At 35.5% G+C, this 14,324-nt stretch overlaps 1 protein-coding gene across 14 annotated transcripts in view; it reads left to right on the top strand.

Moving 5' to 3' along the window:
• The window catches only part of KMT2C (lysine methyltransferase 2C), a 268,830-nt gene that overhangs the window by 126,329 nt on the left and 128,177 nt on the right, over window positions 1–14,324 (top strand). For all 14 annotated transcript variants that reach the window (XM_044765689.2, XM_070516758.1, XM_044765692.2 and 11 more), the window contains one exon: window positions 7,199–7,361. In XM_044765689.2, the coding sequence (XP_044621624.1) occupies window positions 7,199–7,361 (163 nt within the window). The remainder of the gene's footprint in view (window positions 1–7,198; window positions 7,362–14,324) is intronic.

The raw sequence follows: 14,324 nt of genomic DNA, 5'->3' as shown, positions 1-14,324 counted from the left end.
TGTTTTTTGAAGAGCAGGGGGTTTAATTTTGATGACATTTGTCATTTTTCAATTTTGTTTTATAGGTTATGCTCATTATAGCATATATAAAAAATCTTTGCATATTCCAAGGTTACTTTTAGGTTATTTATCCATTTTATAGTTAAATTATATGTATGATATGAGACTATGAGATGAGGTTCAAGGTTCTTTGTTTTCCATGTGGATATTAAGTTGTTCCAGCATTATTCTAAAAGACTAGTGTTCCTTTGAATTATTTTGTCTCATGGTCAAAAATAAATCTCACTTAGAAAAGAAATTTTTTTCAAAATCATGAGTTCATATTGTTTTTACTATTTATTTTTTTGAGGAAGATTAGCCCTGAGCTAACATCTGCTGCCAATCCTCCTCTTTTTGCTGAGGAAGACTGGCCCTGAGCTAACATTGGTGCCCATCTTTCTCTACTTTATATGTGGGATGCCTTCCACAGCATGGCTTGTCAAGTGGTGCCATGTCTGCAACCGGGATCTAAACTGGTGAACCCTGGGCCACCAAAGCAGAACGTGTGAACTTAACCACTGCACCACCAGGCTGGCCCCCATATTGTTATTTTTCAATTTAAGTCAATAGCACTTTTATAATATAACTTTAAAAAACTTTTACTCCTCTAACCAATCTATAATTGTATCTTTTATTTTTAATTAATTTTTCTTCTAACTTAAAAAGTTATTAAAAGAAAAATTACTGTTTATTTTGTGCAATTTAAAAGAAACCCAAAATAACTATACTAATATTAAATAATCAAAGCTAATAGATCAATAATGAAATTTAATATTTTCATTGCTTTTTGCCATCGTTTTCTGAGCCCAGTAGTGGTGTACAAGATACTTTGAGATATTTCAGTTATTTGCTGTGATTGTATAAATACTCTTGATACATAATTCAGCTGCTACAAGCATTTTAATTTATGGTATTAATGTTAATAATATTTTTCCTGATTGTACTTCTGTGATAATCATTTTTACCAGTAGTTCTTGCTTGGTAAGTAGGATTTTGTCAGTGAAGAGTAATGGAAGTCTGCTCTGGTAGTTCTCTCCGTGAGACAGGTGCAAAATGCAGTTTGGTTTTCAAAGTCATATACGGTAGTTTCGTTCATCCAGAATCTGGTTCACCTGCCTTGACTCCATGTGTAGACACATTTACTAGCTTTTCAAGTGTGTAATTTCTGTTTAGATAACCTCATTTTATCAGTGTACTGTTCCTAAGAATAGACGTTCTTGTATTATTACTGGAATCTTTTAAGCAGATGGGCACCCTTCTTTTAGTTTTAAATGTGGGCTAAATCTACCCGTTGACATCAAGGTTTTGGACCAAAAAGCATGCAAATATACCCATTTTTATGTTCTTAAAGGACGTGATTTAAATGCATCCAATTAAATTTGATTTTACTATGTCTGTGTTTACTTGTCCTCATGAAAGCTTTTAACTTCTTTCCCTGTTTTCTAAGTTTTTAACTCTTTTCTCTAATATGTGATGTTATCTTACTTTAATAGCATGTTAAACAAACATGTTTAAATTAAGATGTTTCATTTTTAAAAGCCCTAAGTTTCAAACAATCTTCTTGTTATAACGTAACTTGTGATTCATAATGTGTACCACTTCATTTTGTGCTTTTAGGAATAACCAAATAAGAGATGGTTCATGTGGTAGTTACCTGTGTTCATTTTGCTTTTTTGGCTAGGGACAAATATCTTGGAATTAGATTTACAGTGCATTCATCCATATGATTCTCCCAGTTAATATCTTAATATACCACACGTTACTTGAGAAGAATAAGAAATCTTGATCTACCTTTAGAAAGACAGCAGGTAGGGTACTAGTATTTATATAGAATTTCATATGAGAAAGAAAAGCATATATTTTCTTTCAAAAGTTTAGTCTTTATCTAAAATTCTCTTAATTTTCTGAAAAACTTCTTACAGAAGTATAATACATATACAGCAAAATGCATTTATTATAGATGTACCTTTCTAAGAATGCTTCTAAGATCAATACTCATAAACTGAAATCAGATTAGGAAACAAATCATAAGAGCACCCCAGAAATTCCTTTCCTGCCTCCTTTTGGTGAGTACTCATGCCTCCCCAGAGGCAAGTGCTGTTATCGCTGCTAACACCATAGACTGGGCTTGCCTGGTTTGTAGTCTGTGTAAGTGGACTCATGAAGTAAGTATTGTTTTCTATCTGTCTTTTTCCATACGCCATTATACTTGTGAGATTCATCCAAATTGTTGCTTACAATTGTTGTTGCTTGTAATTGTTGTTCATTAATTCTAATTTTTGTATACTATTTTGTTGTGAGAGAGTGGTTTATCCATTTTACTGTTGGGCATTTGAGGTCTTTTGAATTTGGGACTATTATTATGTTTTATGAATATTTCAGTATATTTCTTTTGGTAGGCATTGAAGATTAATATATCATGGAATTCTAATCCAAAAGTGGCTACCTTCTTTTCTTACAACCTAAGCAAAAGTGATTATGTAACCAAGACAAAATTCTCAGTATGTTCTTACAGTCAGTTAAAAGTGTCATTGTCTATTTTTAAGTTGTACTCATTTTTATAATTTATAAGCTTTACTTTTATATATCAGAATAGTAGACATTTGTAATTCAAATTGCAGGATATTTTTTATTTTTATTTTTATTTATTTATTTTTTTGAGGAAGATTAGCCCTGAGCTAACATCTGCCGCCAATCCTCTTTTTGCTGAGGAAGACTGGCCCTGAGCTAACATCCATTCCTATCTTCCTCTACTTTATATGTGGGACGCCTACCACATCATGGCTTGCCAAGTGGTGCCATGTCCGCTCGCGGGATCTGAATGGGCGAACCCTGGGCTGCTGAAGCAGAACGTGAACTTAACCACTGCGCCACTGGGCCGGCCGCCAGGACATTTTTGAAAGAAATTTTTTGTCATTTGATATTTTTTGAGATGTGTGAGTTTTCACCAGGTAAAAAAAGTTTTATGTAGTCAGATTTGTTCATGTTTTTATCATAGTTATGTTAAAGATTATGGCTATTAGGCAGCTGTTTGTTTAGGGCTTCTGATTCACGCACCTTGCTGTCAACTGGAGCGTTTACTATTTCCTTGACCCAGTAGGTAGAGGGCACATTTGTGGGCTTAGAATGCTTGGCTTAAGAAGGCTTATCTTAGGAAAGACTCTGAAGTTTTGCTTCTTCATTTCTAAAATGGAGTTTAAAGTATGTACCCTATTTACTTCATAGTATTGGGTGAGGAACATAGTGTGTAATGTAAGTATAATGTAAAAAAATTCTTAAAAATATAGTAATGATTTGGCAGAGACCAAACCATGGAGGGCCTTGAAATGCTCTGTTTGTTAGCTATTGCTGTCTAGCAAATTACCATAAATTTAATGGCTTAGAACAGCACCCATTTATTAGATGATACTTCTGTAGGTCAGAAGTTTGGGCAGACTCAACTGTGCTCTTTGTTTAGGATCTCACAAGGCTCAGATTAAGATGTCTGCCAGGCTGGGTGCTTATCGGGAGCCCTGCGGAAGAATCCTCTTCTAAGCTTGTTAGGTGATGGCAGAATTCAGTTCTGTGCAGTGGTAGCACTGAGGTCCCCATTTCTTTATTGGTGTTGGGCTGGGGTTGCTCTCAGCTCCTAGGGGCTGCCCCCTAGTCCTTGTTTTTGCTTCCTTTTATCCTCAAAGACAACAATGATTTTTTTTTTTTAATTTTCTTTTTTCTCCCAAAGCCCCCCAGTACCTAAGTGTGCATTTTTAGTTGTGGATCCTTCTAGTTGTGGCATATGGCATGCCGCCTCAGCATGGCTTGATGAGCAGTGCCATGTCCGCACCTGGGATCTGAACCAGCGAACCCCAGGCTGCCCACAAGCAGAACGTGCGAACTTAATCGCTGCGCCACCAGGCCCGCCCCCTCCGCTTTCTATTTTCATTCCTTATTACTGCATTCTGGGAGAATCCCAGCCGACTAATAAGAAATTTTTGGTAATTATTAAAGACAGTTTCATGTATGGGAAACCTAATAATGTTTCATATTTCTTAGAGCACTTAGCCCACTGTCATAGTTAATACCCAATAAATACTTGATAATTAATTGAACGAACCTTGGAATATCCGTAAACTTTTGTTACCATTTCATAACTCATCTGTTACCGCAATCTCTGAAATTTTGTTGCTTCTGTTTTGCTCTCTGTTACAGATTTATTTTGAGAGATCGTTTCTTATTTTAGTCTAGTGAAATAAGTTTTGGAAGTTCCTCAGACTCATTCTTAGAGTTGACAATATGAATTCTCATTGAGAGTTTTTTGTTTTGAATGTGTTCTTGGGCTAATGTCAAAGGATCTTATAACACTTTTTTTCTTCCTTTCCTTCACTTTTTACTTTAATAATTAAAACAAGTAGGAAAAAATGCTATTTAGTAGTTTTAAATATTCAGGTAAATTGTTTAGTTGATAAACCATTTAAGAGCTATTTACCTTCCCTTCCTCTCCCTGATTTGTAATATGTGGTATATGAAAGTGCTGATGTTACAGAAGTTCCCCATAGAAATTTATTCTTTGATATTTTCTACAATTTTACAAATGCTTTTTATTTGGTTCAAAAAGATATATTCCAGTCTGTATATAAAATACACATTTTCTTTCAATGCCAAGTGTCTGTCATTAGCTATGTAATTAGAACAGATGGCTGTGAAGCATTCATTTAAATGCAGTTAGTATTTTATTTTCCTTCCTTTACTCCCTGATATCTCTGTATGTTATTGTAAATTAGTATGTTGGATGCATTTCAGGACTTCTCATAGTAGTTTAGCTAATGTCATGTAATATTTTCCATTGCAAATGTGATTAAGAGAACATATTGATGTTTCTAAAATGATAGGGACATTGGGAAAAGGATCAATTTAAGTTATTTTGTTTCCTTATTATGCACTTAAATAAAAGTCATTATATTGTATTTGCCAAAATTATTTTTAGTGCTTCTGTGAAAGTTGACATATGCTGTAAAAATAAGTGTCTAAATTTTAACAGTTTAGCAGAAATTATTTTATGTTAATGAGTTAATATAAAAACTTCTCAGTGATTGATTAGACATATAAATGTACTTTCATCCCTCAACATTTTCTTGGCCTTCAGTAGCACAAAAGGATATCACGACTACCTGGATGTTATACATGTTGTCAATTCTGGGTTCTGTTAATATACTAAACATATTTAGGTACCTTGTGAATTTATAACATAAAAATGTATCCCATTTGCAAAAAGCTGGTCATTGCACTTTGTTACTGAAGAGAAGTAATGCTTTATTTCTTTTCTTCTGTCTTTTGTCCTTTTTTTTCCGTTTTTGAGGAAGATTAGCCCTAGCTAACACCTGCCAATCCTCCTCTTTTTTTCTGAGGAAGACTGGCCCTGAGCTAACATATGTGCCCATCTTCTTCTACTTTGGATGTGGGACGCCTACCACAGCATGGCTTGCCACTCAGTGCCATATCTGCACCTGGGATCTGAACTGGTGAACCCTGGGCTGCTGAAGCAGAACGTGTGCACTTAACTGCTGCACCGCTGGGCCGGCCCCCTTCTTCTGTCTTTTTAATGCAGTAACACCCTTGAGTACAAAAAGAGAACTGAAATGTGTGTTAGTCTGTGGTTTTGTGGACATTATATAATATTAAAATGCCACAAATATAACTAGTGTTTGTGAATTACTTAGAAGCTCCAGTGTTCTGTTAACTGCACTCAAAATTTGTAGAAGACACACCAAGAGAACTAAGCTTCTTTATGTTGATTCACTGTAATGGACTGGTGGTTGTGAGGAGGAGTTTGATGGCATGTGACAGATTTGTAGATTTACATGTGAAATGTTGAAGTTAATTATAATTTAAAAACTGTTGTATTCTTGGATTGACTAGCAGAAGATGGAATCAGTATATTAGTATCTGAAGGTATTCCTATTAATGTTAGCAACTCTCACTGTTACACGAGGCTCCATTTTACCAGATTGTCCCATTTGGCTTCGTTTGTTTCAGCTATGCTATTCCTGGCCACTCGTTCAAATGAGATTGCCAGAAGTGAAGTCTATTTAGTATATATAAATACGAACACCTGTTTATTGGGGTCTTTCTATGTCAGGCAGCACCATGGTGCTATGGATACAAAAATAGTTCAATCTGGTGCCTCTACTCAAGGATCTTGGACTAGAATGAAAAAAAGACAAATAAATAATTACTATGCAATGGCATAAATGCTAAAATAGAAGTATATACAAAATAGACAGCTAGGCATCTTCTGTAGAGAGAGAGATTTTATACTGTGTGATACAGGCCACCCAGCAAAGGCTGCACAAAGAGAATGATACCCAAAATGGACTTTGGAGGATAAGGAAGAGTTTATTAATCATCCTGAGGGAAAGCTGAGTACGTAAGTGTAGCATTGTCGAGAATTCATACTGACATTTTACACATTTAGTCATCCTTGACTTCCCCTGTGGTTCGTTTGGAGCTATTTCTTTGCTTGTAGCACTTGTTAAGAGAGTGGAGGCAGACTGGAATAGGAGGAGAAAATGGAGATACTCAGATGACTTCATTTTTCCACACATCCCAGCTTTTATTAAGAAACTTGAAACCGTTTGCTACAGTGAAGTGTGTAGATTTATATGTGTGCCTTTAAACCTAGAGATGTCCCTCATTAATTCACTCTGTGATCCACTAGTTTACTTCATGTTGATTTTTTTAGATAGGGTGAGAAATAGTAAGAGATTTTGTAAATAGTGTATACTTATATTGTCTGTCTTGGTGGAATTTAAATACTGTTAACCCTCAAAAAACTGCTTTTTAACAATATTACTACTTAAAAAAAATTGTGTGGTTTTGATGAAGTCCTCAGAAAAAAAGTGAATTGCTAACTTTCCAAACTTGAATGGAAGGATGAATCTGTATTATACCAAGCGCTGAACTGGGTATCTTAGTAGCTTTTATTATTTTTAACTGATCCGCGCTGAACTGGGTACCTTAGTAGCTTTTATTATTTTTAACTGATCCTTTATCTGGTATTCTGCAGGTTCAGATTGTTTTAGTAGTAATTTACAAAGATGTTTTTATAGCTTCCTAGCCCCGCCTTTGCATGTTCCTTTTCCAGGTTTTACAAAGCGCTTTCTTTCCCCTTTGCCCCCTTCAGCGATGTGCATTTTGTAAGCACCTTGGAGCCACTATCAAATGCTGTGAAGAGAAATGTACCCAGACGTACCATTATCCTTGTGCTGCTGGAGCCGGCACCTTCCAGGATTTCAGTCACTTCTTCCTTCTTTGTCCAGAACACATCGACCAAGCTCCTGAAAGATGTAAGTTCATACAGATATATTTTTATACATTTATCACTGTATTTGCTTAAAGTTACAAACATTGTAACTTCCATAAATGTTATTCTACTTATATTAAAAGGTGATGTTACATGACCTTAGTAATCTGTAGGATCTTTGCCAGAGTTCCTTGCGGGGAGTCTGTTATCAACGATATCGTTGAAGTTAAATCCAAAAAGTTAGTTCCTCAAAAAGTCAAAGATAGTTTGCATGTTTTTTATTCTTATTTAAAAAAATTTTAAACCACTGTAGAAAGATAGAAATACTGAGTATATGATATTTTAATATGTACTATAAAGTAAGTCATTTAACAAGTTAAACGGGGGCGGGCCCTGTGGCCGAGTGGTTAAGTTCGTGCACTCCGCTTCAGTGGCCCAGGGTTTTGCCAGTTTGGATCCTGGACTCAGACATGGCACCGCTCATCAGGCCATGCTGAGGTGGCGTCCCACATGCTACAACTAGGACCCACAACTAAAAATATCCAACTAGGTATTGGGGGGATTTGGAGAGAAAAAGGAAAACAAAAAGATTGGCAACAGATGTTAGCTCAGGTGCCAATCTTAAAAAAAAAAAAAAAAAAGCTAAACAGTATTCAGTGTCATTTACACTAAAAAGACACCCAGTTGGAGAATTAGAAGATGAATTACTCAGGTGTTATTTCAGGATGTACATTAATAGGATCACCATATACTTTTGGAATTCTTGGAAATTGTATAGCCCTCGAAGTCATGACGGAAACTTCTGTTAGTGCTTCTTCTTGATTCACGTGTCTTGGTTATCTATAATCCTCAGTTGTGCTTTTTTTTCTTTCTTTTCCAAACAATATTTTATAATTAGGTGAAAATGTTTAAGTGATGAAATTTATGTCATACAGAAAATTTTAACTTTTTCCTATCTTTATCGTTAAATAGGGATCTTACCTTTTTGTTACTACCGTCAGGCACCACATTGCTTGTTTCAGTCAACAACAGACCACACATATGAGAGTGGTCCCATAAGATTAGTACCATAGAGCCTAGGTGTGTAGTAGGCTATACCATCTAGGTTTGTGTAAGTACATACTATAATGTTCACACAATGACAAAATTGTCTAACAATGCATTTCTCAGAACGTATCCCCGTCTTTAAGTGACGTGTTTCTGTATATAGATTTCCTTTGAGCATGTATGCTTTGGCATCTTTTTCCTCCAATAAATTTAATTTCCAATCTTGTCAAATTTCTGTGATGCTTTATTCAGTCCTTTTGATGTCACCTCTTACTTACATAATTGTTAGCTTTTATCTGTTTCTTAGCAATGTTGATAAAGGCTTTTTTTCTGTCTTTTCCAGCTCTGTGAAACATAAATATAGCTACCTCAGACTTAAACTAATCTCAAATACTGTTGGGTTTCATAATCATTATTTTTTTATCTTTGCTCAGTACCATAATTTCATCTTCAGTTAAAATTATTTTGTTTTCGTGTATAATGGTGTGTATATATATATACACACTATATACTGCAGTGAAAAGTTGTCTTTACGTAGCTGCCTTGCAGTATAAAAAACAAATCCCACGGGGCTGGCCCTGTGGCCGAGTGGTTGAATTCGCGCGCTCCGCTGCAGGCGGCCCAGTGTTTTCGTTGGTTCGAATCCTGGGCGCGGACATGGCACTGCTCATCAAACCACGCTGAGGCAGCGTCCCACATGCCACAACTAGAAGGACCCACAACGAAGAATATACAATTATGTACAGGGGGCCTTTGGGGAGAGAAAAGGAAAAACAAAAACAAAAACAAATCCCACAAGGCAATTCCTTGTAACAGCCCTCAAAATCAGCTAGTGGTATAGAACCAAAGCCCCATTGAGTAAATTCTGTTTCTTGGGAATCTTAAACAATGCAGTCTAAATACACAGCTTTCTGACCATCTGTTCTAACCCAAGGACATGGAGACTATTGCAGATAGAATGTACCACAATAATGTAATATTATTAATATAATTATATTATAACATATTAATATTATAATATTGATGTAATTGTTAATTAACTATTAGAATAGTCTTCATTAAATCTTTCATAAGTATTTATAGCTGTCCTAATTGTGTGTCATAGCACAAGGAACTTTTTATGTTTTAAAAATCGGGATATCTTAAACGACAGCGTTATTATGAGGGTTAAATGACAATTAATGAAAATCATGTAGCATTGTACCTTGTATTCTCTCATTTGTCACTTAACAACTGGGTTATGTGCTGAGGAATACGTCATTAGGTGATTTTTTTGTCGTGTGAACATCATAGAGTGTACTTACACAAACTTAGATGGTATATAACCTACTATGCTTCTAGGCTCTATGGTACAAATCTTATGGGACCACTGTTGTGTATGAGGTCTGTCATTGACTGAAACATCATTATGCAGTCCATGACTGTATATTAATTGCTTTATAACAATGTAATTATTTTAGCTCTTATCTAAATCTCAAGTTATATGTATACATTGAGTATAATACTTCATGCTGCTGGTTAAGTAGATAGTAATGTGCTGTGATAGTTAGCTGAGTAAGGTTGACATCTTTTTATGAAAGTTGAAAAAATCTGAACAAAAACACAGACCTCATTAGAAAGAAACCCCAGCAAAGAGAGCATCTGTGAACAAGGGCAAGATTTTCCTTAGAAACAATTTTAGCGTGCTCTGTCATAGATAATTGCTGGTCATGGCTCCAACATTATTTTCATGTTGATGCAAGTGTATAGTAACCTGGTCTGGAAATTTTACAGTAAATATCCATCTAGGAGACATAGTCAGATATACTGTCTAAATAGTGTTTTGCCTCTCAGGGGAAGCTGAATGGCAGGGAGCCAACCATGCAAGATCAGATGAAAAAACATTCCAGTCATAGTGAACAACTACTGCACAGGCCTTGAGGAATGAGCTTTGCAAGATTGTGGGACAGATAGCTAGTCATTGTCCCTGGAACATAGTGTCTACTAGATGGATAGTAGAGACAACATCAAGGTGAACAAAGACTGGATCACGTAGGCCTTGTAAATGAGGGAAGAGGTTTGGATTTTATTCTGCCTGTAGTGAGAAGTCTTTGCAGGGTTGAAACCTTACCATTATGGGAATGCTGTATCTCTTAATCCATTCCCCTCCCCCAATATATTTACTTTCATTACTCAGCTTTAACTCCTTTTACTTCATTTAAGCTTTTACCATTAACCCCGTTTTCTGGGTTGTCTTTTTATCTCTTGACACCAGGTCCTGCTGCTTTTCTGTTACTCTAAATTCTGTCAGCCCCCTGGCCTGCCTTTCTTACCTACCTGCCTACTATATGGGCCAGCCTCTCTGGACAACATCCATGCCTTTCTTTTTCTTTCTAGAGATTCCATTTGATAGGCAAATCACCCAGCACAGTGTCTTGCCAATAATGAAAACACAGATGATAGGTACTGTGATGTTGATGGAAGTTACAAAGCTGTGTGATTTAGTCCTTCTGAAATTGACGTTGTCCAACAACAGTCTGACTTTCCTTGCTCTTCACCAGTGCTTTCATTCTTACGTGCTATGTGGATTTTCTTAAGTAGTAGTGTCACCTTGCAACTTGACCAAGTGTAAGGATCTGTGATATGCTTCCTTCTAATTTAAGCTCAATGTTTTTGTCTTTCCCTCCATCTCTTCTCTTGTCACAGCTGTCACTTAGGAAGTGACCTTGTCCAAAGCTTATTTTTCTATTTCTCCTGCTCTCTTCTTGCTCCTCCTACATCATTTAGCTTTTTTATTCTGTGCCTCTGCTGGCACTTTCCTTTCTACTTTTTTTTACATACTCAGATATTCTTCACCTTCTTTGCCCTTCCATTGGGAGTCAATATTGAGATTAGTAGTGACGAGCATGGACTTTGGAACCAAATTGTCCTGGATTTGGCACCTGTCCTCTCAGATTATCTTTAGCTTTGGTCTTTCACTCAATCTCTTTTGCTTTTCCAACTGCTTAAAGAAAAAATTCACTTAATTGTTTAATTATTGTTTCAAGCTGAATGTCTCTGTGGCTTGCACATGTTATGTATGTATATCTACATATGCTTATCCCTGACATGACACTTAAGCTGTCCAGTAATAGCATCTTAGGTATGACCTGCAAAAGGCTGTTTTAGTATTTCTACATCTGTCTTCTCCGTGTTTGGGGATATGGTTGGAAGCAACCTTGTTTCTTTATGTAGTACTTTTTTCTTTGATTATTTTTACGTAATGCATAGTAAATGTTTTTGGACCAAATGTATCATGTGGATGTTTTTCTTTGCCTAATTTATTAGGAGTGATCCATACTAATCAAACAACATGTTGGTATTGTCATTAAAGAATTGCTGGAAACTGTCGTAGAATAAAAAGTAATCTCTGCCATAGTGATAGACACAGTTCCGTAGTCACAGATTGGGCTTTGCGGTATAGAGCAGTGCTGTGCAATAGAAGTATGATGTGAGCAACAGAAGTAATTTTAATTTTTCTAGTAGTCATGTTAAAGTAAAAAAATGTAAAATTAATTTAAAAAATATTTATTTAACCCATTATATCCAAAATATTAACATTTCAACATGTAGTTAATAAAAAATCTTTGAATATTTGACATTATTTTTTTCCTAGTAAGTCTTTGGAATTTGGGGTGCATTTTATACATACAGCACATCTCAATTTGGACTAATCATATTTCCAGTGTTCAAAAGCCACTAGTGTGGCTAGTAGCTGCCATGGCAAGCTGAAGTGTCAAGAGTAGAAAACTGTGGAAAGTTTCACAGAAGCGTTTTCGACAGTGTTCTGGCAAATTACAGTAGAAAGATGAACCGAGTGTCTAATAATGAGTTCAGTATTTGCCCCAGTTTCTCTAAGTTTTGAAAAATCAAGAATTAGTTTTTAAATGTGCATAGCTTGAATGAGTATTAAGTAAATATAGTTCAAAAATGATCTAATTTATGACATATCCATTTTTAAATGAATGATTTATTTTAAATGCCTATCAATTAGGAAGCCATTTTAAAGTGATTTTAGAAGTAAGTCTTTCATTTAAGATATGTTTAATAAGACTTGATTTGTACTAGACAATTGAGGATACAAAGCTGAAAAAGACAAGGTGTCCCTATCCTTCAAGGGTTTACAGTATTGTGTTACAATTAATTGATTATATAACATTTTCTTCTAAGCATATGGAAAAAGGAATATTCAACAACTAAAGGGGTATTTACTTGTGGCAACATTAGATATTCGGGGAATGTGTTTCAGCAGTTTTGAAGGCCTCTTTGGAAAGGGCTCAAAGCACAACAAAGGAACAAAATTTTAAGCAGAGGGAACAGAGTGTGTCCATGCATGCAGGCATTGAATAGCGTGTTGTGTTGTGTGCACAGCAAACTTCTTGATACGAACAGGAAATTGTGAGTGGTTCTGAGATTCAGTTGGAAAGGGAGGCAAGGGCCTTTAGGGGTTTTCTTTTTGCCTCATACTAGAAAATTTGATTTTTTTCTTTTAGGTGAAAAGGGAGGTACTGATGAAGTTTTAATTTAAGCTGGGCAGGACAGTTAGATCCACAATTTTGAAAAATTGCTCTGCACGTGTAGAAGATGATTTAGGAAGGAGATCAGAACCGTAAGCAGGGACTGCATTCAGAAGACACTGCAGTTGCCAAGACTAAGTGTGATGGACTGAACTGCACAAATGGAAGGAAGAGCGATGTATAGAAAGTTTACTCAAGAAGAATTGGTGTCTGGTTGGCCTTGGGTCAGGGAAGAGCTAAGAGTCAACAGTGATACTAAAGTTTCTGCCTTTACCCAGCTGGTTGAGAAAAAAGGGAGAGGTTTAGGTTTAACAAACAGTTCTATTTTAGAGGTGTTGAGTTGGAATATTTTTAGAACATCTGGCTATTGAGGTCCACTAAGACTTGAAAGTAATGTTTTGTGGTTTAGAAGGAAGTTTGGGGCTGGTGATACAGATTTGGGAATTGTGGTGGTATTTTATGACATGGGATCACAAAGAGAAACCATGAGGAGTTAGAAAAGAAGGAACAGGACAAAATCCTAAGAGACTCCAGCGTTTAGAGGGATTGTGGAGGCACAAAAGCTAACACAATTTAAAACAGTCCCAAGATAATTGGCTAATCAAACTCGTTGAGAACATAAGCCTCAGATAGAGGCATATTTCTATAGATCATCCAATTGGTATGACTTTAGAATATAGTATTTTCCTTCTTATATTATAATATGCATGAATTTGGCAAGGCAGTTTATTCTTAGTTTTATTTTTTGTTTTAGATGATAAAAGAACTGTTAAAAAGTGCTGTTTCTATCCACATTTAGGGATAGATGGTGTCCATAATTATGTAGATTTTAATGCTTTTTTACTACTGGCAGTTGATATAGGTGAATGCAGAATTAGTATATGAAGTATTGTATTTGTGTATGAATATGTAGCTTCTAGCTTTAACATTCTCCCTCATGTGATATCTTCCAGTGTTAAAAAACCCTTATTTGATGTAAATAAAAATTAGCCTGTTTATGCTTAAGAAGCATCTTAATCTAATTGATATTAACATTTCTTAATTTTTCCTCTTATCTGATTTCATTAATTTCAAAACATATTTAACATCCAAATAAAATGTTTACTTTTGTATTGCAAAGCGTCTCTCAGTTGTTATTTTCCTGTTTGGTTCTTTTCAGCAAGGATATGCTGAGCATTAACTAGGTGCCCTGCATTATCATTGGTATTAGGGATATAAAATTAAATAAGAACTGCTGTGGTCTCAAGTAGATGTAGGCACAGATAATTGCAAAACTATATGATGAAATTTAATGTGATTAAATTTAGATGAAGTATATTACAGTGTTTTTATTGAGACCTTATTCTGATTGGATATCAATGTGGATAACTTCGTGTCTGAAAGATTTATCATGCAGATTCCCTTCAAGTGATTTTTAAACTGTA

This window comes from Equus asinus, chromosome 1, assembly GCF_041296235.1.
Source record: "Equus asinus isolate D_3611 breed Donkey chromosome 1, EquAss-T2T_v2, whole genome shotgun sequence".
Lineage (NCBI taxonomy): Eukaryota > Metazoa > Chordata > Mammalia > Perissodactyla > Equidae > Equus > Equus asinus.
The sequence above is the reverse complement of the archived record's forward strand: the minus strand, read 5'-3'. Positions and strand labels throughout refer to the sequence as shown.